Below are 27,820 nucleotides of genomic sequence, written 5' to 3'. Positions count from 1 at the left end.
GATATTGTACCCTGGATATTGAGCGGACAGCATTAAATATTTCCTGTGATGTGGAATCAGTCATATTCATGCTGTGTGGCAAGGGAAGTTAGGAAACTCATTGGACCTTAAAGGGAAAAAATAGACCATAAAAGTGGTGACTTCTATACTATTGGCCATAGACTGTAGCAGCAAGTCTATGTGCACCTGCATCTAATATACAGGACCTGAAGAAAGGTCAGGAGAGATTCCCACCAAAGCCAGAAATTGTTTTCTTTTGTATCTTGTTTATTTTATTTGCAGCTAACAAAAGGTGGGGCATAACTCTAGTCATTTGCTCTGTGTGTGTGTGTGTGTATAGTTGGAATTCCATGAAACAGAAGCAAGATACATTTCTAGCCCCTGTTGTTACAGAAGAGAAAATTCACTGAATAAATAAGATGCAGCCTCAAGCCCTGGGAAGTCATTTGCATTATTTACAGACTTAGGCCTGACATCAGTGGGAGTCATGCACATGTCTCTGAGCCCAGAATTTGGCCCTATTGGTGCATAGAAGATGCCTGTACTTGGTTGTATCTCATTCACAAGGTTGCAGTTCATGCCCAGCCTCGTCTTTCCCTGCTAGTGTGTATTCCAGCAGGAAAGCGATTGCAACTAACTCCCATTAGAAATAATGTGACCCTCTTATTCCCACAGTATCTGGGGTGCCATTTTTAGAGCTACACTGTTCTTTTCTCTCTTCTGGGCAATGTCAGCATCAGCTCAGATGAAATATATATCAACAGAGAGAACCTCTGTTCTTTTTCGTTTCCTCAGTTTTCTCTTTTGGTACTTCTAAGGGCTGCCTTCACACACACCCCCCCCCGCCGTCTCACTCTAATATTTCAGTCAGCATGTTCAGGAGCACACGAATTTCTGCATGGTGAATCCGTATTTTTGTGATCCGTATTCTGATCATTCTCTCAGCAGTCATTTAGGTTCTGAAGGGCTGCAACTTGGCATGACGTTGAAACTTCACACAATAATGTTACAGGCTCGTTTATTTTTTAAATGGCTTCAATTAGTTATGTTCTGCCTTCTATTGACAGCCAGCCTTAGGGTTCAGATGTGCTCTCGCCAAAAGAAAACGAGGCAAACCAAAAAAAATGGCTTAATTTAAAAAAAAAACAGAAATCTCATATTCAGTGAATCTTTGCTGTGAATTGCTGGGGCCTTTGTTTGTTTGTTTGTTTTAAAAAGGTCAAATGCTGAATTTTTCTCACTTCAATAAGTGGCTACCGAGCCTGTGCACTTGTTACATTCTTTAAAAGAAGGGGTGTTTTTGCTAACCTATCGTTTACACACTGGGTGACGCCATTGATTTCAGTGGTGCATGTTGTCTTCAGGGGAGTTAGTTAGCCCCATCTACAGCAGGACCTAACCTGGCTCATTATTTGGCTGCCGATGTGGTATAAATTGGTGACCTCACTCCTGGGCTCATGTTAATGTCATAAAAAACACTGCAAGCATAGTGGGCTAGAATTGGCAGCCTCAGCAGAAGCAACAAGAATTTAACCAAATGAACAGGAGCTCCCAGTGTGGCAAAAAAGATACTTGGATGTATAAATGTAGGACTGTCAAGCAGAAATAGGGAGGCAATATTACCTCTGTATGGCATTGATGGGACTAATGTTGTGTCTGGTTCCGGTGTTGACACCTTAACAAGGATGCTGAAAAATTGAACAGGGTTCAGAGAAGAACTATAAGAAAGATTCATGGTCTGGAAAATATGCCTTACAATGAAAATCTAAAGTAGCTGAATCTATATAATTTATTGACGAGAAGGTGAAGAGGTGACTTGAGCATGGTCTATAATTACCTACACAGGGAGAAGATATCTGATACACAAGGGTTCTTTAATCTATGTCACACGGGAATAATGAGATCCTGTGGCTGGAAATTGAAGTCACCAGAGTTCAAACTGTAAAGATGCACCTTGGGAGTCAGAATTAGTGGAACAGATTACCAGGGGCTGTGATAATTCTCCATCATTTGGAGTTTTCAGGTAAAGACAGGGTATCTTGCTAACAGATGCACTGTAGTTCAACTATAAATTATTGAGCTAGATCCAGGAATCACTTAGTGAAATGCCATGGTCTGTGTGTGTTACATAGATGGTCACACAAGATGATTTGAATAGTCCCGTCTTGTCCTAAAATCTATAAACCAAATGGGCGTGTCTTATCGATGTTGTTATGCTATGGCCATTTGCTTCAATGTCTGAGCCCCGTCCATCTCATTCTAGGCCTCCATGTCCCACCTTCCCATTTCTCAGCCTTGGAAGTGGTTCTCACAGTATACAATTCAGGAACCTTGACAGGGAAGTATGGGGAAGCGTGCACTTCTTCTATGCATGCTCTACGTGCTATGAGGAGAAATAGAAGGTTTCAGTCTCCAGGGCTCTTAACCTGGCAGTTTTCTCCCGCAACGAATTCACATAAAAATACACATTCCAGACATAAATCATCATCGCCCATCGTTACCGAGGCTAGCACAGTGCGAAGATGGAAGGAGGAAAGGGATGGGAAATTTGCCTGAAGTCATAGCAAGCAAACCTTTCTCAGCCCTAGGCTCTTAAATCAGGTCTGTTCAAACAAGAGCCTTCCCGCTATGGTTCACTACTTGGTTCGGTCAGTTGCCAAGATTTCCAGAGTTGCTAGCTGCAACTTTAGCATCTCTAACTGTGCGCTTGAAGCTTCCTTTAAAATGGAGGTGTCGGCTCCGACTCTGATGTGAATCATCACATAATCAACTACAGAAGACTTTATTGGCCTGATCTTACTTATACCAGTTTCATACTGTTGTTATGCGATTGTCTTTGACAGTTACACCTGACTGACAACTGAACTGGCCCCTGTGACCATATGCTAATATACTGCGGGCTTTATTAACATAGTATCAGTTTCAGTAGATCAAGTGGATCAGCACATTAGAATGATTTCAGAGAATTCATGCATTTCCAGGACTGGAAGGGTAGAGCGAGAAGGTGTCATGACTGTGCTATGACATTCTAAAAGCTGTAATTATGGCTACACATATTGAATTTGTGTGTGTGTGTGTGTGTGTGTGTGTGTGTGTGTGTGTGTGTGTTACTTTTTCATGCTACCCAGGCAAGGTGTCAAGTAACAGGAAGAGTGTGGAGATGATCTTAGCCTTTGGGAGGAGTAGAGTTTGTGGATGTGCATGTTTCTTCTCGGTTGCTTGAAAGCGCCCCTTTCTCATCTGTGTCTCCTTTGTTCTTCCCTCTACCTTTCCTTCCTCTGAGCTACTCCCAATTCCCACCTCCCCGTGAGCATGATTTGCACTCCTTCCCTAGTCCTTCTGGTAAAATGATCAGCAACAGAATAGGTAATGTTGAAGTCTTATCACCAAGCTTTAGAGCAGACAATCCAATGAGCTTAATGGGGTAGGGAAGTTCACACCACTGAACTTATTGTATGAAGCCTCCTGCAGGTGCCAGGAGATTTTACTGCATCAATTGCATTCGGTTCACATACGAAAGATTTTGTTCACAAGCCTAACATACTTTTTTAAAATGAAAGCTGAGGTTCTGTGCAATCTGACAGTGTCTTGCATGAGAGGGAGAGTTAGGGTTGGTTGCCTAACTTTGATTATGGATATCCTGACTTTTCAACCTGTATGTTTAGAAAACTAATACTCTAATAGTAGCATAACATTAGGGAGAAATATACCGTGCAGAGAACTAGCACAAGGCCTCTTCGCTATGTAGGTATGATTCACCCACTTTGCGGAGGAGTGAACTTCGCTCCTAGTGTATAATAATTCACAACCAGAACTTTCAGTTATAACACCTTGTCTGTGAATTATTTGGCTTGAAACACTCATGGTCAAACCATAAAGTAAAGCCAAAACCTCAGCAAAAAGTTGTCAAGAAACCAAACTAACAAATGTACTTTTTGAAAAAGCAGAAGAAATAGGCAATTGCTTAAGAGCCCATGTTGGAGGAATCTCATATGGGGTTTGAATTCCATTTTTGCCAGAGATCATGCCAAGCTGCAGAGAAATGATTTTTTTTATGTGAAAAATATTAATCACTCAGGTCTTGGGGAAATGGCTGCACGTTAGCAGCTAGCGATGGGGTCTGATTTTGGAAAATGTGTACAGGTATGAGTGGGGATGTGTGTGACATTGGGAGTGTGAGATGAAGTGGCCATTCTTCAACAAAAAACCTTCAAAAATAGACTTCAGTGAGAAACTGCAGAGCTGGAATTAATTTGCAAACTTGACACTATCAAATTACACCTGAATAAAGACTCGGAGTGGCTGGGTCACTACAAAAAGTAATTTTCCCTCTGTTGATATTCACACTTTCTTGTCAACTGTTGGGAATGGGCCACATCCACCCTGATTGAATTGGCCTCGTTAGCACTGACCCTGCCACTTGGTAAGGCAACTCCCATCTTTTCATGTGCTTTATATTTATACCCGCCTACTGTATTTTTCACTCCATGCATCTGATGAAGTGGGTTATAGCCCACAAAAGCTTATGCCCAAATAAATTTGTTAATCTCTAAGGTGCCACAAAGACTCCTCATTGTTTTTGCTGATATAGACTAACACGGCTACCCCTCTGAGATGAAGTTGTGTTCTCTCCTCCTAGAATAAGAGAATGGGGAAACCAGGGGAAAACATAGTAAGAGTTAACAATACTTGATAGCTAACAGGAGGAAGGTGCTGCTTGTCCCAGGGAGAGTGCGCTGGGAAAAGGTCCTATAAGCAGATGAACTCAGAGTGAAGAATTCAGTGGAGAACAAACAATCACAAAGTGTTTCCTAGGAAAGGAGCTGAATTCTCACCTTTGGGAGGGCCAGAGAGTTGAGAGGAGATGGCTCTGAGCTGGAGTGCGCGTGCATGTGTGTGTGGTGTGTATGGTGGTGTGTGTGTCCTTTGACATTATTTTTCTATAATAAAAGTCTGGATGCTTTTGGACATCAGCTGCTTCTTCAATTTAAAGTTTACCTCTCCCACATGACACTGTATGAGCTTGTGAGATGAGGCTATCTTTGTAGAAATGACTTTCCTTGGCTGTTGGTGGCCTTGCAACACTGGACTTCCATGCTTCTGAAGCCTTTTCCTGGTAACTGAACGTCATGAAGGAAGCAGTATCGGTCTGGCTATGCTTGGCATATATATATTTTTAAAATACTGTTGAGTACAGGGGTGGTGCCAGTGTCTTCCCGGTGTGGGGTACGGAAGGCTGAGGTGGGCTAGACAGAAAATTGGGGGGATGCGCTATACATCTTGTGGGGACCATTTTTTTTTAACAATAGGAGGTGTGGAATGTATTTGGTCGGGGTGTGAGCTGCCCCACTCTGAAGGCCTGGCTGCTGGCCGGGTGCCAGCTCTGAAGGCAGCGCTGTTGCCAGTAGCAGCACAGAAGTAAGGGTGGCAATACCATACGAAGCCATTCTTACTTCTGCATAACTTTTGACCTTTGCACTGGGAAGGGTGGCTACAGGGGAGCTAAGGCAAATTTTGGGGTGGCTATAGCCCCCACTAGCCTCCCCTAGCATCACCCCTGGTTGAGAAGGATGGTGCATAAGTTCTTTTTTGGGCTATGTGGACATATATGTTGACACAATGCATGTGCAAGGTATCATATGGCAATCCCCAACCTCTGTTAGTGCACACTCTTGTGTTTTTACTGTCCATAGGGATGTATACCTGGCAGCATATCTAGAAGATCCATAGAATAGAGAGAGTAAATGGACTAAGTTAAATATATGGGAATAGAGACCTGTGAGTGTAAGAATTTAGGAAGAAATGGGAAAGAAAGGCGCCTGCATGTGAGCCATAGGAGACATATGTTGGTTATTAGTGAATTAAATGACTTTAAGGAAAAACCAGTAAAAAATACACTCGCGCTTAATTTGTGTGTATGAAAAGATACTTTCTGCTCAAAGGAGTTGCATTAAATTACTATTAAAGCATATCCACGCTAGAGAAAATTCAGGTGCCCTTCATCACAAAATGTGTGAACTTCTGTATTGAGAGAACCATTCTGTAGTTCTTCTCATCTCTTTGGCCTGTCTGAGTACAGTCTGCTGTAAAAACCCCAACGTTTCAAATTCAGAGTAATAAATAAAGACAAACTGAAGACAGAGAGATGTGTGTGCGTGCTGTTTTCTTGTATGTATTGATATGCACAATGAAATTAGTTCAAAGTGTTGGATTTGTCATGGTTCCCTTGGACAGTGGGAGCACAGGATTGCCCGTTGACCTGATTAGTAGGAGCAGAAAGCTGAAACCCAAACAGGCTGTCAGCGGCTGCCAGTTATTATACAATGCAGTGAATGTTCCTGGCGTTTCAAATGTAATGGGCCAGCACCCAGATGGTGTGATGGGCTTCAGCTGGGGTTGAGAACTGTGAATCCATGCAGAGCAAGGTGGAAGTGACTGTATTCTATAGAATACCAGTAGAATGCTATATTTCTCTGTTGTGTCTGAGCTGGGTATTTATAGGTATGTGGAACTATAATAAGGACTGGATTATGAGTACCCAGAAAAGGGGAGAAGGTAGGGACCCTTCCCTCCACTTTTGCAGGCAGCCGCCAGGATACTGATGTTTGTCCTTCCTGCAAGTAAGATCTAGGGGCAGCATAGCACAGTCGGTGGTGCAAGACATGGGAAAGGGGGCATGACTAGCTGGAGCAGGGTGTGACCATTGCCCCATTCTCCCTTCCCTATTTGGGCCAGCACTGGGAGAAACATACTCTGCACACCTCTAACCAGCATTCCCCAAGAGGCATCCTGCCAGCGTCTGTCCCTTGTAAGCAGAATGCCTCTAGCCACTGACATTGGTGTGGTACCCCTCTACATCTTCCCCCCTGTGGTGCTGTTGGATTGAGGTAGATTGGGGTTCACTTACTCAGCAAATGGGTCTAACTAATACTTATTATGGCAAAACACTCAAAGAATAGTGATTATTCTCAATTACTCACAAGTGGGAAGCTTATCCAGACGGTCTCATCACAGTAACCTCCAGCACCAGACAATACAGCTTCGACCTCCCTTTGTTACACAAACTTATTTATAACTTTTTTTTTTTTATACATATGTATTAGTCTCTCATTTCCATGTTAACTCTCCTCCCCCATCAGTACAGGCTTAGTGTTAGTCCAAACCACTCTTTTCTGGCTTTTTAGTTACCTTATCTTTTCTTGTTCTCACAAACATGATTATGCTGTAATTTCTTACACATGTGCAACACTAAATATGATTCCTCTGCAATTTCTGTCACATACCCAGTTCTACTTATGCTTTTGCTGTTTAAAGTTATCAGGACAGACTCTTAAAATTCACAGCAGGCATCTGTTAGGCCTAAATATGCCTCCGTTCCCAACCGTGACAATGGCTGTTAAAGACAATATCTAACCATAACTAAGTAAATGTGCAATAGAATAACCTAATTCCATCCAGGGAACTCTTGTATTTGGGATACTGCAAAAGCTTAGTCTTTATTATTTTTCTGACATCAACTGAAGTCACTAGGAGTTACTCCCATATGCAGAAATTGTCCCATATGTTGACGGTATATTTTATACCACAGGACTGGAAATGGAAGGTTATGGCTATTTCAAATCTTGTGGATTAATTAATTAAGAGAATATTTCCTGCCTTTAAAAGCTACAATAACTCCTTTTTGCAGTGCACATTTTCTTGTCTATTCTTAGTCTTGGATCTCTTGTATTTCTTTTCAGCTTAAGCAAAAACATTAACTTGATCAGACAAAATGAGCCTATTCCTCCTTTCTTTTGTTTATGACTAGCTAATGGACTTCTTTGCATGGACCAGCTGCTGGGGTGAGGAAGGAAAAAGCCACCTGGAGCCTAGACTAGTGCTAATGTTTACTGCATTAAAAGAAATGAAAGTAAACAACATTCATCTTGTTGACTGGGCACAAACACTACGTCACACTAAATACATTCATATGACTATGGCAGAAAAAATGCATTTGTGGGGCCCTTCCCATCGCTTTCCAGTGTTTCAGGGCCTGAAGATTATATAAAGCCTATCACTTTTAAATCTACTCTTCCGTTAGAGATCTCTATGCTACAGTTTTTTTCCCAAGTAGTGGTACAGTCCATACACACCACTATTTTCCCTCTGTTCCCATTGCTCCCGGACATTGCTTCCATGTCTTGCTCATGATGCCAAAGTGTTTTTCAAAAGTAAACAGACAACCACCTTCTCCGGTGTTTCTCCAGTCCCTTTGGAGTGCTAATCCCTCTAGCGTGCCAGTCCAGTGCAGTCCTCGTTGCAATTGTGAATAGCTCCTTTTATAACGGATCTGTATAAAGGCAGGACATATATATGTGTTGTGCATCTAGTTAGTCAATATAAAGACTCTGCTGGCATACAAGAATATGCAGCATTGTTCGTAAGTTTGTCGGTTCAATAAAGCTGTTGTTCACTGTAAAAAGTTTAACAGACCCTTCCTCACGGAGTGTTCCCTCTGTGCGTACCCAGCAGCTGATCAAATTCTGGCCCTTCACCATTTTATCACAAAGTAAGTGGATTGCTACAGTGTGTGGATCATAACAAATTCCTAGCTGGATGAGAGAAAGTTAGGAGTGTGTTCCTTCTCCACTATATTGAAGACATTGGTTTGAGAGGCATTCTCCAAGCACATTAATGGCTGCCCTCTGCTAAAGAGTTTCGTAGTGTTGTTGTTAGATTGTGTTGGCATCAGGATTGTACGTAGGGTTGCCAACTTTCTAATCGCACAAAACTAAACACCCCTGCCCCACCCCTTCTCCGAGGCCCCGCTCCCACTCACTCCACACCCCCCCTTGTCGCTCACTCTCCCCCCACCCTCACTCACTTTCATCAGGCTGGGGCAGGAGGTTGGGGTGCGGAGGGGGTGTGGGCTCCAGCTGGGGATGTGGGCTCTGGGGTGGGGCCAAGGATGAGGGGTTTGAGGTGCAGGAGGGGGCTCCAGGCTGGGGCTGAGGGGTTCGGAGTGCAGGAGGGGGTGCAGGCTGGGGATTTGGGCTCTGGCGTGAGGATGAGGAGTTTGGGGTGCAGGAGGGGCTCTGAGCTGGGGGAGGAGTATGGGATGCAGAGGGGGTGCAGGCTCTGGCTGGGGGTGTGGGCTCTGGAGTGGGGCTGGGGATGAGGGGTTTGGTGGTGAAGGAGGGGTCTGGGGCAGGGGATTGGTGTGTGGGCTGGGTGTGGGTTCCATAAGTGAGTTTGGGTGTGGGCGGGACTCCGGGCTGGGGCAGGGGTTTGGAGTGCAGGAGGGGGTGAGAGGTTTGGGGTCCTGGCGGCACTTACCACAGCGCCCATTGGTCGCGGTTTCTGGCCAATGGGAGCTGAGGAGCCAGCCCTCTGGGTGGGAGCAGCGCGTGGAGCCTCCCTCGATGCCCATGAGTCTAGGGGCAGTAGGGACCTGGAGGCCACTTCTGGGAGCCATGCGGAGCTAGGACAGGCAGGCCTTGGGCCCCCGCTGCGCCGCCGACTGGGCTTTTAACGCCCCGATCAGCGATGTTGACTGGAGCCGCCAGGGTCCCTTTTCGACCGGGCGTTCCGGTCGAAAACCGGATGCCTGGCAACCCTGATTTTGTTCATGTTGTTAAGAGACAGGGGAGCTCACTTCAAATGAGGACACTCTCAGCCACGCTCTCCCAGAAAGTGCAAGATGAGGATAAAACTGATTGACTGCAGGTTTTTATTGCTGGTGGCCTCCAACTAAAAGGAATTGCTGTTCATTTAGCCAGGACGTTGCAGGTATTATGGTTTTCTGCATTTATTTTTTTATTTTAACATGTACAAAATTGTATATGTGAATTAAGGACCTGATCCTGCAAACATTTCAGCATGTCATTCCATTCACTTTAATGGCACGATGTGTGGGAGTAAACCTATGCAAGTGGGTACGGCCTAGTCTACACTTAAAAGTTTTTAGCTGTGCCAGTAAAAGCCCTAGTGTGGGTGCAGTTATACCGATTTAACTGTGCTTTATAGCAGTGTAACTGCATCTACGCTAGAGTGTTTTAGCAGTATAACTATGGCAATCATAATTATACTGGCAAATCCCTCCTAGTGTATGAAAGGGCTAACTGTTTGTTTACCATCATGCCTTCAGTACACAACTTGGGCACCTGGCAAATTATGTATGTGGCCCTCAGTGCATGGGCTTGGCATCCCTACTGTATAGGGTTATATTAGCATCTTCTTTGATATACTTGTTGAGGGGTCCAGAGAGGAGCCCCTCTTTGCTATTGTTCTGCAGAGCATTGACAAATGTATAACTATAGCCCTTGTATCAAAAACCTTGAGAATTAGACTTCTATTCATTCATGCTCTTTTTATGTTTTAAAAAAAATAATTACACCAAGTTTCACTGGACAAAGCTTCTATCCTCCAGGTGCCTGTTAGCAAGGTTTAGGATTTCCTTTTTAATGAAAATCATGTTATGAGAGCTTAATTTTCCTAAAACTTTTATTTTAACATTTTTTCCTGTTATTAAAATACAAACTGTGAAGAAGTAAAATACGATCACAGAAAAGGCCAAATGTGCTTCACCAGTGATATTATTGGGGTTGCCTCACCAATGACTGAGCTGAAGACCAGACCTATATTTTGTGTAGATTGGAAAAGACTCTCTACTAATTACTACATCTAGGTTTGATGCACATTTTTGGTCTTGTATCTCTCTTCCAGGAGTGGGCAAACTATGGCCCAGGGGCCGCATCAAGCCCTTTAGACATTTTAATCCGGCCCTCGAGTTCCCGCTGGGAAGCGGGGCCTGGGGCTTGCCCTGCTCCACGCATGCTGTGGCTCCGAGCGGCTCCTGAAAGCAGCGGCATGTCCCCGCTCTGGCTCCCATGCATAGGGGCAGCCAGTGGGCTCCACATGCTGCCCCTGCCCCAAGCGCCGCCCCTGCAGCTCCCATTGGCCGGGAACCATGGCCAATGGAAGCTGCAGGGACGGTGCCTGTGGACGGGGCAGCGCACTGAGCCACCTGACTGAACCTCTGCGTGGGAGCTGGAGGGGGGATGTGCAGCTGCTTCTGGGAGCTGCTTGAGGTAAGCACCGCCTGGAGCCTGCACCCCTGACCCCCTCCCACCCACCGAACCCCTTGGTCCCAGCCTGGAGCACCTTCCTGCACCCCCAACCCCTCATCCCCCGTCCCACCCCAGAGCCCATACCCCCAGCTGGAGTCCTCAACCCCCCACCCCCCCACATTCCAACCCCCTGCCCCAGCCCTGATCCCCCTCCCACACCCTGAACTCCTCATTTCTGGCCCCACCCAAGAGCCTGCACCCCTCCCATACCCCAACCCCCAATTTCATGAGCATTCATGGCCCACCATACAATTTCCATACCCAGATGTGGCCCCCAGGCCAAAACGTTTGCCAACCCCTGCTCTATTCTGTTTGGGAGCATAAAGTCTGGGGATCTGAGGTCAGGACTGAGAACCAGGAATTCCTGAGTTTCAATCCTGGCCATGATACAGACTCTATGTTCTTGGGCCAGCCACTGAACTTGTCTGAGCCTCAATTTACCAATATTTAAAATATTACACACCTAGGTCCTGATTCAGGAAGGCCCTTAAACATATGAAGTCAATGGGACTTAAGCGCACTCCAGAGTAGGGATGGACTTCAGTGGTTGCTTAAGTGCTTTCCTGAATCTGGGCTTTGCTGATTTATATGTATGGGTGTTATGAAGAGTCATTTTGGTGCTGTGAATTAGCTAATGTTTGCAAAACCCTTTGAGGATAAAAAATATTAAGTATCATTACTGCTTTTGTATGCTGTTGTTGTTTGTATATATATGACTCCATGTCATGCCAGTACTAATAAAAGAGTTGTAGATCTCTAGAAAATACTGGAATATTTTCAAGCTATTTTAGTTTGGACCAATGTAAAATGAAATGCTCTGTCTTTGCTGCAGTAATGTTGTCCCACTTTTTTTTACTCTTTCATCATATTGTGTGTAATCTGTAAAAAGAAATCCCACAGAATGTGGGGGGCGGGGGAGGACAAACCAAATAGTTTGATTTAAAAAAATAAATGGAACATGAAATAATAAATATAGATGTGGCCAACATTTGTGGTCCACATTTGCAAAAAAAATATACATGGAATATATTTATCTTTCACAAATTTTAATAGACTGATGCCGTATGAGTTATTTCAATGGGTATTTCCCCTTGATTTTTTTGAATTTGCTTGAGTTCCCCAGTCCTCTTGTATTCAGTCACACAAATAAATCAATAACTTGATATCTTTTATCTTTTATTTTTATCATTCTGACTAGATATTTTTTATAAGATTACTAGTTTAATTGATAAAGGTAATAGTGTTGATGTTCTATATGTAGACTTCTGTCATTCATTTGATTTGGTATCACATGATAACATGATGTTTTGACTAAAAAACTAGAACGATAAAACATTAACATGGCACACATTAAATGGATTAAAAACTGGCTAACTGACAAATCTCAAAATGAAAGGTTTCAGAGTAGCAGCCGTGTTAGTCTGTATCCGCAAAAAGAAGAACAGGAGGACTTGTGGCACCTTAGAGACTAACAAATTTATTAGAGCATAAGCTTTCGTGGACTATAGCCCACAATTGTAAATGGGCTGAGGAAGTGGGCTAGTGGGGTCCCACAGAGATGGGTTCTTGGGCCTATTTAACATTTTTATCAATGACCTGGAACAAAACATAAAATCAGTACTGATGAAATTTGCAGATAACACATGGATTGGAGGGACAGAACTGGGCATAAGCAAACTAGGCATTTTAATATGGCCAACTGTAATTGTATCCATCAAGGGACAAAGCCCGTAGGCCATGCTTACAAGATGAAGGGACTCTGTCCTGGGAAGCAGTGATTCTGAAACAGACTCATGGAGGAGGGGAGGAATGGTGGTTAATTAGCTGATTATAATGTGCAACGCTGTGGCCAAAATGTCTAATGCGATCCTTGGATGCATAAAAGGGGGAACATCAAGTTAGGCGTAAGGAGATTATATTACTTCTGTATTTGGCACTGGTGTGACCATTTCTGGACTACAGTGTCCAGTTCTGGAGTCCACAACTAAAGAAGGGGGTTGATAAATTGGGAAAACTAGCCCCAAATTCAAACCGGTTTTACCACTGATTCAGCTAAACCCGTGCAGGAACCATAGTTTAGAAAAGGCTCCAAAGGCCTGAACTGTTTCCACAATCATTTAAATTCCACATGGTTTTTTCAGCAACTTCACCTAAAATAATGGTAGAAATGGTTCTGAGCCACAGATCCCTGCTTACACAGAAGCTCCCACCAATCTTAACACTACTTTAGCTTAATCAGTCCCAGAATTGGTCTGAATATTTTTTTTTTATTTCCCCAGTGTAAATATGACCTTAGGTGACATTCCTCCGATCATGCCACAAACAGAGCCAGAGTAAAGAAGCTTTCTGTGGATTTTGTGGGAGCGATGGAGTACACTATGTAACCCGCAGTCAGGGCAAAAGCAGTTCTGCAGCCTTTCTGCAATAACTTTTAAAATTATGAGGTGTACAGGGGTCACACTGGCTTCTCCAGCTACACTGTAATTAGGATCCCAGTCCTGATACTAGATTTACCACCTTTGATGAGCTATGCCTAGCTGATGCAGAGTTCTGCTCTGCCAAACAGATGGTATATAGAGTACCTTTGCATCCCTTCTCCATGTTACCCAATTTTGGTGTGTTGGCACCCTGGCATTAGTAATTCTGTTGCACGGGGGGGCCTTTCATGGTCTGTTCTATCACTGATGAATTTCACCTTTAAGTGAAAAATCCAGTAGCCTTTGGTCTTCCACAAAAAGAATGTGGCACCTGTAATGGTGCCAATAATAGTGTTCCATTCTTCAGAGCTGTCATGGGTGGATTCTGGATGTTTTACCCCAAAAACCCAGGGATGGATGGCAAAATATTTAAAAATAAAATGTAATTAAAGCGAATGAAGCAGCAAGAAAAAGTAAATGACCTAGTTTAGCAGTCACCACAAAACCCACAATGCTCTGAGGATATCTAAGTATGTTAGGCAAATATTTCAAACCTATCTCTATTTTGAATATGAGTCATTTAAATTGTATGTCATTCCAGTTATTTGTTCATTGGCCTTAATTAGGTAAGCTCTAAAGCACTGCAGTATATGTTTGTTGTTGAGCAATTATCCTTTCAATAAGACTTCACTCCCATCTGGCTGAAGGCCTAATGGTGAATTTTATCAACCAGAATGAAACCTCCATATACACAGCCTAAATGAATAAGGAACGAGGTGTTCCCTGGGGAGGGAAAAAAGCTACTGCTATTTAGTTTTGTTGGTTTTAATACTTATTATTCTAGTTATTCAGGCAGGTTTACATTGGTTGGGAGGCAGGAGATATTCTATTACTGAACATTTCTAAGTAAAATTCACCCAGAAGAAGAAATGTAGGACTCAATCCTGCACATTCTGATTAATGAGAATAGCTTTTACATATGTAAATTACCCTTACTAATACGAGCAGTCCCTTTAAAGCCAGTGGGTCTGAATTTGGTCTGATTTATGCTGGTATAAATTCGGAGCAACTCCACTGAAGCCATATGTCCAGTGGAGTCAATGCCACTGACAAAAGGGTGAGAAACCAGAATTGGAACCTATTTGATTATTCATATGGAAGGATTTGAAGGATTGAAGTTTTCTTATACTTCTGGATAAATCGTTTATATTTCCTTCTTAAGCATTTAAACTAAAAATACAAAACCAAACCCAGTAGACAGGAAAAAAAAAAAGAGAGAGAGAGAGAAAAGTTAAGCTGTTATGGAGTCCATTTCCATGAGATCCTTCTGGAAACCAAGGCACCTTCTAGTTTCATTAGGTTTACTTTCTGTAAATTTGGATTAATTTTTAATGTGGATTTATGGAATTATTATGGTTCTGCTGAAATGAGGGTAAACCATTCATACAGGTAAGGAATATGTGCTCTTTTTTTCATCTGTCATTGGTAAGTTACACTATGTAGGTTAAAGGCCCCCTAATGCCAATGAAAGAAGAACTCCAGTTTCAGGCATGGAAAATACTTCAATCTCCTGTGTACCAGCCAATGATGTTAAGATTGTACAAAAAAGTCAGTTGTCAAAAGGCTAGGTTCTACTCTAAGTTACACTGGTGTAAATTAGACTAACTCTATTTAAGGCAGTGAAGTTGCTTCTGTCTATGATGGTGTAACTGAGTTCAGAATCTGGCCAGCCATATTCAGAGGTAATTCCTCTCTAATTTAGGTTTGCTGCTGGAAGAAGGTGATACTTTTAATGTCATTACTTGTCTGCTGTTGTGTCAGCTGCCATATGGTTGGCACATTTTTAAAGATGCCATTGTGCAAAGGTGACCCGATATGAGATTATGTTAGACAGTCTGTTTGGAGCCCAGGTTAACAAATCTTCAAGGTACTTTGTGAAGATAAACATACGGCATGTTGGCTGAAATTCTAACATGCATAATTTTGTGGATTTGGCTTTTGAGTACTCAGCTTCTTTATGCGGGGGACGGGGGGAAAGAGTTTCATGATTTGACAGCTATTGGAAAAGATAATTGTTTTTGACAGCATGGGGATAGTGTTAATGTTATTCTAGGAAATCTCCCTCTTCAAACAAATCAATATCGGTGTTTTCTGATGTGTTGCTACAGGTTAGTATTGCTGAATTCTGGATGGAAGCTTCAAGTTTCTGTATTCTGATAATACGATAAAATTGTTAAAATGCATGTTTAGAAAGTCCTTAATGAATTCAGACTTGTATTATCCAGAGTCTGAAAAAGAAAGAGAGGCTGCTTTTATTACTGGTCAGGTATAAATGAAAAAACATAAAAAGACAATTGATCGTATCCAGGATATAAAGAACACATTCAATGGATATTCTGTAGTCAACATCTTACTTTCAACTAGTGAAATAAGTAATGGACTAGGATGTCAGGAACCAGGGCTAGGATGTCATAGGAAGGATATATTTCCCAGCTCTGCCATTATATCTGGGAGGTGTGGCTTTTAAAGATGCATGAAAAGTTCTTCCCAAGAAAAATTTACAGTATTTTTAAACACTCAATACATAGGACTATATTGTTATACCAATAAAAACTAGCAGGATCTTATTAAGGGGGACAAGATAAAGATGCCACATTTATTATGATAACAATTTGATTTATGACCAATAACTAATATCTTAATCCTTATACACACACATTATACCTAATACCTACACACACACACACACACACACACATATACACATCCATCAGATGTTCTGCAGCTGCTGCATAGTTACCAGTCCTGCTTGAGTCTGTGGCTTGAGTTTGCAGCTTGGGTTCGTAGCTCGTGGCGGCTAACTGGCCAGGAAAGCCGGGCACAAGGACGAGCTGGGTCTCTGTTGGGCATGCACTGATGCCCTTCCATGTTGGCAGCAGAATGTTACCCTCCTCCAAAGTTTTCCATCTCACTCATCCTTTTTGTAGACTTTAGTTTGAATCCAGAGTCTATAGGTCTTGCTGTGTCACGCTGCCTCTGGGTTTGGTGATGGATCACCCATCAATTGCAGACATGACTTTCAGACTCGGACTGGACTTTGATCTTCCTTCTATTGTACCTTTTCTTTTTAGGGTAGATTCTTCTTAAATTGTTAGGGCTCTTGTCTGCATCTTCAGCCGTTGGTGTTTGAACTCTATTCATAGATTCATAGATTATAGGACTGGAAGGGACCTCGAGAGGCCATCGAGTCCAGTCCCCTGCCCGCATGGCAGGACCAAATACTGTCTAGACCATCCCTGATAGACATTTATCTAACCTACTCTTAAATATCTCCAGAGACGGAGATTCCACAACCTCCCTAGGCAATTTGTTCCAGTGTTTAACCACCCTGACAGTTAGGAACTTTTTCCTAATGTCCAACCTAGACCTCCCTTGCTGCAGTTTAAACCCATTGTTTCTGGTTCTATCCTTAGAGGCTAAGGTGAACAAGTTCTCTCCCTCCTCCTTATGACACCCTTTTAGATACCTGTAAACTGCTATCATGTCCCCTCTCAGTCTTCTCTTTTCCAAACTAAATAAACCCAATTCTTTCAGCCTTCCTTCATAGGTCATGTTCTCAAGACCTTTAATCATTCTTGTTGCTCTTCTTTGGACCCTTTCCAATTTCTCCACATCTTTTTTAAAATGCGGCGCCCAGAACTGGACACAATACTCCAGCTGAGGCCTAACCAGAGCAGAGTAGAGCGGAAGAATGACTTCTCGTGTCTTGCTCACAACACACCTGTTAATACATCCCAGAATCATGTTTGCTTTTTTTGCAACAGCATCACACTGTTGACTCATATTTAGCTTGTGGTCCACTATAACCCCTAGATCCCTTTCTGCCGTACTCCTACCTAGACAGTCTTTTCCCATTCTGTATGTGTGAAATTGATTTTTCCTTCCTAAGTGGAGCACTTTGCATTTGTCTTTGTTAAACTTCATCCTGTTTAACTCAGACCATTTCTCCAATTTGTCCAGATCATTTTGAATTATGACCCTGTCCTCCAAAGTAGTTGCAATCCCTCCCAGTTTGGTATCATCCGCAAACTTAATAAGCGTACTTTCTATGCCAATATCTAAGTCGTTGATGAAGATATTGAACAGAGCCGGTCCCAAAACAGACCCCTGCGGTACCCCACTCGTTACGCCTTTCCAGCAGGATTGGGAACCATTAATAACAACTCTCTGAGTATGGTTATCCAGCCAGTTATGCACCCACCTTATAGTAGCCCCATCTAAATTGTATTTGCCTAGTTTATCGATAAGAATATCATGCGAGACCGTATCAAATGCCTTACTAAAGTCTAGGTATACCACATCCACCGCTTCACCCTTATCCACAAGGCTCGTTATCCTATCAAAGAAAGCTATCAGATTGGTTTGCCATGATTTGTTCTTCACAAATCCATGCTGGCTGTTCCCTATCACCTTACCACCTTCCAAGTGTTTGCAGATGATTTCCTTAATTACTTGCTCCATTATCTTCCCTGGCACAGAAGTTAAACTAACTGGTCTGTAGTTTCCTGGGTTGTTTTTATTTCCCTTTTTATAGATGGGCACTATATTTGCCCTTTTCCAGTCTTCTGGAATCTCTCCCGTCTCCCATGACTTTCCAAAGATAATAGCTAGAGGCTCAGATACCTCCTCTATTAGCTCCTTGAGTATTCTAGGATGCATTTCATCAGGCCCGGGTGACTTGCAGGCATCTAACTTTTCTAAGTGATTTTTAACTTGTTCTTTTTTTATTTTATCCGCTAAACCTACCCTCTTCCCATTAGTATTCACTATGTTAGGCATTCCTTCAGACTTCTCGGTGAAGACCGAAACAAAGAAGTCATTAAGCATCTCTGCCATTTCCAAGTTTCCTGTTACTGTTTCTCCCTCTTCACTAAGCAGTGGGCCTACCCTGTCTTTGGTCTTCCTCTTGCTTCTAATGTATTGATAAAAAGTCTTCTTGTTTCCTTTTATTCCTGTAGCTAGTTTGAGCTCATTTTGTGCCTTTGCCTTTCTAATCTTGCCCCTGCATTCCTGTGTTGTTTGCCTATATTCATCCTTTGTAATCTGTCCTAGTTTCCATTTTTTATATGACTCCTTTTTATTTTTTAGATCGTGCAAGATCTCGTGGTTAAGCCAAGGTGGTCTTTTGCCACATTTTCTATCTTTCCTAACCAGCGGAATAGCTTGCTTTTGGGCCCTTAATAGTGTCCCTTTGAAAAACTGCCAACTCTCCTCAGCTGTTTTTCCCCTCAGTCTTGATTCCCATGGGACCTTACCTATCAGCTCTCGGAGCTTCCCAAAATCTGCCTTCCTGAAATCCATTGTCTCTATTTTGCTGTTCTCCCTTCTACCCTTCCTTAGAATTTAATCAGGACAGGCTGGGGCTGGAGGTTGATTCCATCATCCATACATACCTCATTCACACATCTAAACTAAACTAATAAGATTACAGCAGGGTTTGCAAAAATGAAGGTTGCAGCAAGCAAATGGAGTAAGCGTTTTAAAATGGGGTTTGAATTACAATATGGCAAACAGTGAACGGAAGTTACAATATAGACAAGTATAATGGATGGCAAACAGTGAACAGAAGTTACACTGTAGGCAAGTGTAATAAATGGTGAACAGAAGTTACAATACTGAAACAGTGCAAGTCTCAGTGATTTAAGCAGGAATTGGATTGATAGTGAAACTTACAAAGGCAGCTGACTGAACAGCTATGGCTCTTAACAAGCATCTTAATTGTTAATTAGCCAGTTATTGGGGTAACCGGTTTTATGAATGAATATTGTTTCATTCATAAAACTTTACTTATGAACTTACATTAATAAAGTGAACAATTAAACAATTTCATTAATCAGTTCTACATTGTACAAATTAACAACAGTTATGGGTCTGATTATGCCTCATGACTCTATGCATCCGAAGAAGTGAGGTTTTTACCCACGAAAGCTTATGCCCAAATAAATCTGTTAGTCTTTAAGGTGCCACCAGACTCCTTGTTGTTTTCATGAGAGTTGTAGTTTGGATGCCTTATGCTCCCATTCTCCTCCATGGTCCCTGGGCTACATCTCCCATGGTGCACCATGGCCTCCCCTCTTCCTGAGGTACAGTGGTGCATCATGGGAGTTCCGTGACTACAGTGCATCATGAGAGATGTAGTCCAGCTGGGGAGCCCAGCCAGTGGAGCAGAATGGGCCAAGAGACACCCAAACTACAATTCCCACGAGCTAACATAGCAGCATTTCCAAATCAAAACTTTTGGCCTAATGTTTTTGGGTGAAACTTTTTGGTTTTCAGACCAAAAAACAAACAAAACTTTTCAATTTTTGGATTTTTTTTAAATGAAATGTCAAAATTGTCCTCAGAAAGCGGATACTTTTCTCTCTCTCTCTCTCTCATTCTCTCTCACACACACATACCCTGTTTCCCCGAAAATAAGACATCCTTCGAAAATAAGGCCTACTTACAGTTTTGCCTCTCGTTGTAATATAAGGCATCCCCCCGATAATAAGACCTCCCCGATAATAAGGCATCCACCGATAATAAGGCATTTTTCATTTCTGAAAAATAAGACATCCCCTGAAAATAAGACCTAGCGCATCTTTGGGAGCAAAAATTAATATAAGACACTGTCTTATTTTCGGGGAAACAGGGTACACACACACGCACAGAGTTGAGTCAAAAACCCAATTTTCTGTTGAAAAACTGTTTTGATGGAAAATTTTCAGCAATGTCTAGTGCTGACAACTCTGATTTCAGTAAACAGGAGTAACACCACTGATGTAAGTGAAAGGAAAATCAGTCCTTACTTGACAGCTCAGCCTTATGTAACATGAATAGAGAGAGCAAGTGAGTGACTTGTTTTTGTAGATATAGTGATAGCATAGTTTAGAAGTTTTAAAGCTGAATGGCAAATACTTTGTACAAAGGCTTATGTCCTTTTTTTGCTTTTTATCATGGCCAGAAAGTTCTTCTCCCATCATCTGCCAATTTTTTCCTTTGCTTGTTTCTTCCCTTAGCAATATCAGGAATGTAAAGCCTGGCATTCTGATTTCCCCCAAAATGTAAGATAGTCATTGAAGTGAAATAGGTATTTACAGAGTAAACAAACAGCATAGTTTTAAACAATGTGACTAAAAACCTCTTCCCCTCTCAAGATCTCAGGTTTGATTTTCTTGACTCTTGTGTTGCCATCTTTTTCACTATTTCTCCAGTTATCAGAGAGTCTTCCAGGCCAGAAAAGATCTGGATTTTCAAAGTTTACCTCCAAGATTTACCTGCCTTCCATAATCATTGGCTTTCCAGACTATCCCCTCTCTCATATTCACTAGAGCTCTGAACCTGGTCCCATTTAAATTCCATTGACAGCAACTCAGTGTCCCTCTGTACCTCCTGATGGCACAGGGGGCAGCCATCTTCCTGGTGGGTAGCAGAGCTTCTGTCCCATTGGAAACATGGAAAAGGAAAGACATTTTTGTTAAGCAGAGCTTCACAGTCAAAAGCTGTAGGGGAATGGTGGCCGTTTTAACAGAGCACAGCCTGTGGCTTTGATCCAACAAAGGGAAATGGCAGCCATTTTGAAAAAGTGCAGAACTTCATATATTCACTGTTAATTACCTTTACCTCATGAAAAGATTTAAAAATGCTGTGTACCACGATATTCCTGATACTATCACAACAGATGGCTAATAAGGTAAATGTGAATGTTGGAATGTATGTAAGTATGAAAGAATGATAGAAATTGTATATAAAGGTTGCATAGAGGTAATTCCACTTAAGTATATGTATATGAGAGGAGAATCTGGCTCATTTCAGTGAGTTGTTCCTGATTATGCATACGCACATACAGAGATGTATCTTAGTTCACAGAATGGGTATTTTGCAAGTATTTCTTTGGCAGAAAGGATTGTTTTTACATTTTCAAGAAATATATTCAATTAGCAGCAATAACCCAAATTAGGATGGTATGTTAAGTTCAGAAGAAATGTGTACTTGATGTTCACATACTTTTCATGCCCCAAAACTGCAATGGACATGAAAATCAGGCCATTATGCTTGGAACCACCTCTAAACTTTCTTCACAGTTCCAGACCTGTGTGCCAACCTCTCAGAAGTGGTTATTTCAATTACACTATAGTCAGTGCATGATGAATACCATTTCTTTTGCCATACCATTGTCCGTGACATTTTAAAGTGTGAATTGCCACATATGGAACTAAGTCATTTGTTCCACCTTATGAGTCAAAACCCTACATTGGAAAACTGGCACGTTACAGACAGTGTGACCCAGGATATGTCTAAACTGCAAGATGGGAGGGTCCCAGAGCTCAGGCTGCAGTCTGAACCAGAATGGCTACACTGAAATTAAATAGCCCCTCAGCCTGAACCACATGAGCCCAAATCAGCTGGCAAGGGTCAGCTGTGGGTGTCTAATTGCAATGTAGACATACCCTGAGACTTGGTGGAGTCATGGCGCAGTCACACTTTCTGTAATGATACTGAAAATGGTTTTGTTTCATCTACAGTAACACAAACCGTTTTCAACTCTAGTTCAGGAAGCTTTATTGCTGACAACCATTCTTTGCAATGGGTCAGTTTCCAAATATCGATGGGGCTAATAAAAGGAAACGTTTAAAAATATTTTACTGTGACACACACACATGTTCAGATCAAATCTCCAGTCCTACTCTGCACAAGCAAGACTCCATTTGATTTTTCCTGCATAAGGACTGCAGGATCAGGCCTTTGACTGCAACCTCCTGTTGGTGGTTTTTTGTCTGGTTTGTTTGTTTTTTCTTTTAAATTGAATTGATTTTGCCTTAAATGCATGTTTATACTACACCTTCATCCATAGCACAGTATGCAGCTCAATTGAGACAGCTTCAAGCAACACTTATGACATTTCTTTATTGCCACTCCATTCAAACACTTCACTAACATGAAAAGATTCTGCCTGGTCTGTTGATTTGGTATGGCAGATCAGAAAACTGGTCAATAGCAAATTATTAGTCGTAGAATATCTGATGGGTTTTGTTGTCATTTTTGTTTATCAAGAGGAAAAATGTAAGTGAAAAGCAGTCAGAGCTAGTACAAGTACTTTGCCTGCCTCTAGTTCCTTTGATCTGAAGATCTCAAAACATGTTACACACATTCATTAAAAAAACCCTCACAACAGGCTTTTGAAGTAAGTAAATAAATGCAACTCTCCTCTCCAATGTTAAAAAAAAAAAAAGTCCGTTATCACTGATGCTCTTGTAAACTAATTTTTGTATGTGTGATTTTAATTCCTTTCTCCTTGATTATATATGTGGTCTATGTGGGAGATTCCCACACATGAGCCATTCTTTTTAGAAGACAAATCTGAGGAACTGTCCCCGATTGAGGTGTCCGTAGAGGAGGTTTTTAAACAAATGTATAAATTAAACAGTAATAAGTCACCAGGATCAGATGATATTCACCCAAGAGTTCTGAAAGAACTCAGATATGAAATTGCAGAACTACTAACTGTGGTATCTAACCTACCACTTAAATCAGTCTTTGTACCAGATGACTGGTGGATAGCTAATGTAACATACATTTTTTTAAAAAGGCTTCAGAGGTGTTCCTGGCAATTACAGGCCAGTAAATCTAACTTCAGTACCAGGCAAACTGGATGAAACTATAGTAAAAGAACAGATTTTTCAGACATATAGATGAACACGATACGTTGGGAAAGAGTCAACATGGCTTTTGTAAAGGGAAATCATGCCTCCGCAATCTATTAGAATTCTTTGAGGGGGTCAACAAGCATGTGGACAATGGTGATCCAGGGGATATAGCGTACTTGGACTTTCAGAAAGCCTTTGACAAGGTCCCTCACTAAAGGCTTTTAAGCAAAGTAAGCAGTTATGGGATAAGAGGGATCCTCTCATGGATCAGTAACTGGTTAAAAGACAGGAAACAAAGGGTAGGAATAAATGGTCAGTTTTCGCAGTGGACCGAGGAAAATAGTGGGCTCCACAAAGATCTGTTTTGGAACCAGTGCTGTTCAACATATTCATAAATAATCTGGAAAAGGGGGTAAACAGTGAGGTGGCAAAGTTTGCAGATGATACTAAATTATTCAAAATACCTAAGTCCAAAGCTGACTGCGAAGCGTTACAAAAGGATCTCACAAAACTAGGTGATTGGGCAAGAAAATGGCAGATGAAATTCAATGTTGATAAATGCAAAGTAATGCACATTGGAAAACATAATCCCAACTATACATACAAAATGCTGGGGGGTCTAAATTAGCTGTTACCACTCAAGAAAGCGATCTTGGAGTCATTGTGGATAGTTCTGTGAAAACATCTGCTCAGTGTGCAGTGGCCGTCAAAAAAGCTAATAGAATATTAGGAACCATTAGGAAAGGGACAGATAATAAAACAGAAAATATCATAATGCCACTATATAAATTATGGTACTCCCACACCTTGAATACTGCATGCAGTTCTGGTTGTCCCATCTCAGAAAAGATATATTACAATTGGGAAAAGTATAAAGAAGGGCAATAAAAATGAGTAGGGATATAGAACAGCTTCCAGATGAGGAGAGAGAGAAAGATTGGGACTGTTCAGCTTAGAAAAGAGACAGCTAATGGGGGAATATGATAGAGATCTATAAAATCATGAATGGTGTAGAGAAAGTGAATACGGAAGTGTTATTTAACCATCATATAATACAAGAACCAGGAGTCACCCACAGAAAGTAATAGGCAGCACATTTAAAATAAACATAAGGAAGTACCGGTACTTTTTCACACAATGCATAGTCTATCCGTGGAACTTGTTGCTAGGGAATGTTGTGAAGTATAACTTGATTCAAAAACAAATTAGATACCCTTATGGAGGATAGGTCCATCAATGGCTATTAACCAAGACAGTCAGAAGCTGGGACTGGAGGACAGGGGATGGATCACTCGATAATTGCCCTGTTCTGCGCATTCCCTCTGAAGTATCTGGCACCGGCCACTGTCAGAAGACAAGATACTGGGCTAGATGGACCATTGATCTGGCCAAGTATGGCCATACTTATAATCTAGTATTTTAAAGGCATGGCCTATGTGCAATAAGCATATCATGATAAATATCTATAGTGATTTTTTTTTGTAGCTAGCAATTTAAGGCCCTTCCTATTCTGCAAATGTTTTCCCACATGCTTAACTTTTAGCTCATGAGTAGTCCCATTAAAGTCAATGGAATTACTGACATATTTAAATTTAATCATGTGTGTTGGTGTTTTCAGGCTCAGGATCTAAGTCCTAGGCTATATTTTGCCATCTGTTTTTAAACACATCCATCTTTTTTGGATCTATGCATCTAATGTCCATGGATAGATTTGAAAATGTATCCAGAATTCTTTTTCTTAGAATGATTGCTGTATCTTTGGTCCATTTCCCTCATCTTTTGGTATAAGAGTGAAATTAAACATGTGCCAGATCTAGCCATAGCAGAATAAGAATATAGAAAAATCATAGATTATTTTGAAAATACGAATAAACTTAAACACATGGAAAATTTCCCCCCCATTTTTCATCAGAAAATAAACTAGAATCTCCTCACTAATGCCCTGATCCTTCATACTAAGGGCGTGCTAGTACAGGAAAGTTTTGCCAGGTATGCATGTCTGTACAGGAAAGTTTTACTAGTAGAATTATACTGCTACAGTTAAAACAGTATAGTTAGATTGATATAACTCACTATGTGGACACTCTCTTATTCTGTTATTAAAGTGGCTTTTTTTGGTTTAGCTTAAAAGTGACATAAGCTAAACCAAAATAATAATAATAAAAAGGGACTCAGGTCATGTTAAGTGTATCTACATGGGGAATTATGCTGCTGTAACTTTATCAGTTTTAAATTACACCTTAGTTTTCACATCTTATACCAGTATAAATTTCCTGTATAGACAAAAAATAAAGACTTCAATTAGACTGCAGAAGACCCTTGCATTAATATTGTCTCCATTAATTTCACTAATAGGAAAAAACCCAACAACTAATCCCACCAAAATAAATGAATAAACCCCAAAACAAAACTAACCAAACAAAAAATGTAGGAAATACTACCTCTCAAAAAATGTAGAAGAAAAGGAACCTATCACATTTTTTTTTAAAGTTAACATATGAAGTGGAAAAACAGACCCATCTTTAAAAAGAGGAACAAGAGCAATACGTTCTGGACACTAATTCCTTTGGAATTAGTTCTTGGTTCATTGTGAAACCCTTAACATTCTTTGCTGTTGCAATTATAATGCTTTCATGAGAGGAGCTAAAAGTGTGAATAACTGAGAATGATAACTGATATAGCAGCATCCATGGGTAGAAGCTTATGGTTATTTTCTCTCTCACTCTCTCTTTTTAAATGTATTTAACAGTGAATGGTGGATACGGCCACTGTAATTTGATCTCCGAGAAGAAGAACATGATGGACATGGAGATGACAAATAGCTCAGTACCTGTCTGTAGACAGAGTCTGCTCATCCACACAGGAAATCCACTTACCCGAGACCACCCATTATCTCGTGAGAGATTGCTACATGTCGGTCACCTGAATTTAACACACTCAGATACCAGGTATTGTTCCCGTTTTTGTTGCTTTATATACCTTTCCCTTTTGAAGCCCTTCATTGCTATAATCTTTTTTTCCCAGTAGCAACCTTTCAGGATTTGGACCTGGGTTCTGCCTTCACTGGGCCTGGTTGAGGGGTCTGATGTGAATGCCAGGGTCAGAAGATCTCTTTGGCTTTTGCCTCATCTTGTCATTCCATCTGGGGCAACCATTTAATCTCCCCTTCTAATCAACTAATTCCATTACCCATAAGAGGCTGTTATTGATGGTACCTTACTGCTGGGCCTGAGGCATGGCCTTTCTGTGCAGATGCACTCCTACTGCTCCATGATCCTACCACTAGGGGATCACTCTAAAGGCAGTGGCACCCTTCACTTTTGGAGTTTAAGTATGTCTCCTCTGTGAGTACAATCCCAGCATCCACTGAAATGAATGATAGTTTGCCAGTGACTTAAATAGAAAGAAAACTGCCTCCTCTCCCTCCTCACCACCCATGATGCTTTCAAGTTCCAGCCAGGGAAATAAGGATAGTAGAATCACTCCCAAACTGGAGTCTTCCATATGGCAGTCTGGCATGCCACCATTAAACCTCCAGGAAGTGTGTGCCACTCTCATTTCTACAGTGTTTCCTTTAACAAACCGAGCGAAATGTTCCCATATCCTTGGTATTTGCTTTTAAGGCTATAATGTAAAAATCTGGGCTCTGGTTTTGATATATGCACAGTTCTTAGATTCTGTTCATGGCAGATCCCTACTTAAACATTTGCTATAAATTAATTATACGAAAATGTAGAACTCTTATTATTTTTTTGTGTTGTTGTTACAAATTTAACATTACCAGATTTTAAACAAATACCCTAAACAGACATCCATTGTGAATAGACGCCTGCTCTGAATTAAAATCTGTCCATCTATTTTAATTACAATGCTTTTTGGCAAAGCTTATGATATGGAATGATCTTGACCTTTTTGAAGAGATGTAGAAATAAAAAAACTCAATAAAGTTGCAGCCTTTATCTTAAATATTTGGAATAATTGGTGCTTTCTGCCTGGAACCATCAAACCCAAATTTCCATAGACCCAGCAAGAGGAAATGTTGACTGTGTAACTTAGTCATGGAAATCTGGCTGTTTTTGATTTTATTATACAAGTTTATGCATTGTTTTCCCTTTTTCTTTTACTAATGGGACAAGGATATCTGCATTTTCAGGAATAAAAGGCACATCAGTGTGACAAGCAAGTGGAGAGAACTGTAAGGGAAAAAAGGCAGATCATTTTCATGGCAAATAGCAAACATATTCTGCTGCTGGTATTAAAACTTTTAGGCTTCTGCTGCATTTAACGCAGCTCTCTCCCAACCCTTTTATGTCTCGGTGCGGTGCTTGCAATTATCAGGCTGTTTTTATTCTGTCGTTGAGGATAATTATGAAACAAAGATAATTAGGGCAGGAGAAAACAAAAGGAGACGGAGAGGACCCTGCTTAGATCTTTTTGAAGCTTTTTGTAAAATCCATAATAGGGAAATGATAGATATCTGTATACTGGGGATCACAGTACCACACTCAGTAATATGAACTGCTTCCATCTCTGTCTGAGGGAAGATTCCCAGAACAACATAGAGGATTGTATGCAACAGAATATGAGAGGGCTGCTATTACGATAAAGC

General features: G+C 41.3%; 1 protein-coding gene across 3 annotated transcripts in view; it reads left to right on the top strand.

The window, feature by feature from the left end:
• Positions 1 to 27,820, top strand: part of GLIS1 (GLIS family zinc finger 1) — a 277,784-nt gene that overhangs the window by 108,227 nt on the left and 141,737 nt on the right. For all 3 annotated transcript variants that reach the window (XM_024104910.3, XM_065553845.1, XM_008167923.4), the window contains exon 3: positions 25,961 to 26,159. In XM_024104910.3, the coding sequence (XP_023960678.3) occupies positions 25,961 to 26,159 (199 nt within the window). The remainder of the gene's footprint in view (positions 1 to 25,960; positions 26,160 to 27,820) is intronic.

The sequence above is a fragment of the Chrysemys picta genome, chromosome 8, assembly GCF_011386835.1.
Source record: "Chrysemys picta bellii isolate R12L10 chromosome 8, ASM1138683v2, whole genome shotgun sequence".
Lineage (NCBI taxonomy): Eukaryota > Metazoa > Chordata > Testudines > Emydidae > Chrysemys > Chrysemys picta.
Note: the sequence above shows the minus strand (reverse complement) of the source record. Positions and strands in the feature narration are given on the sequence as shown.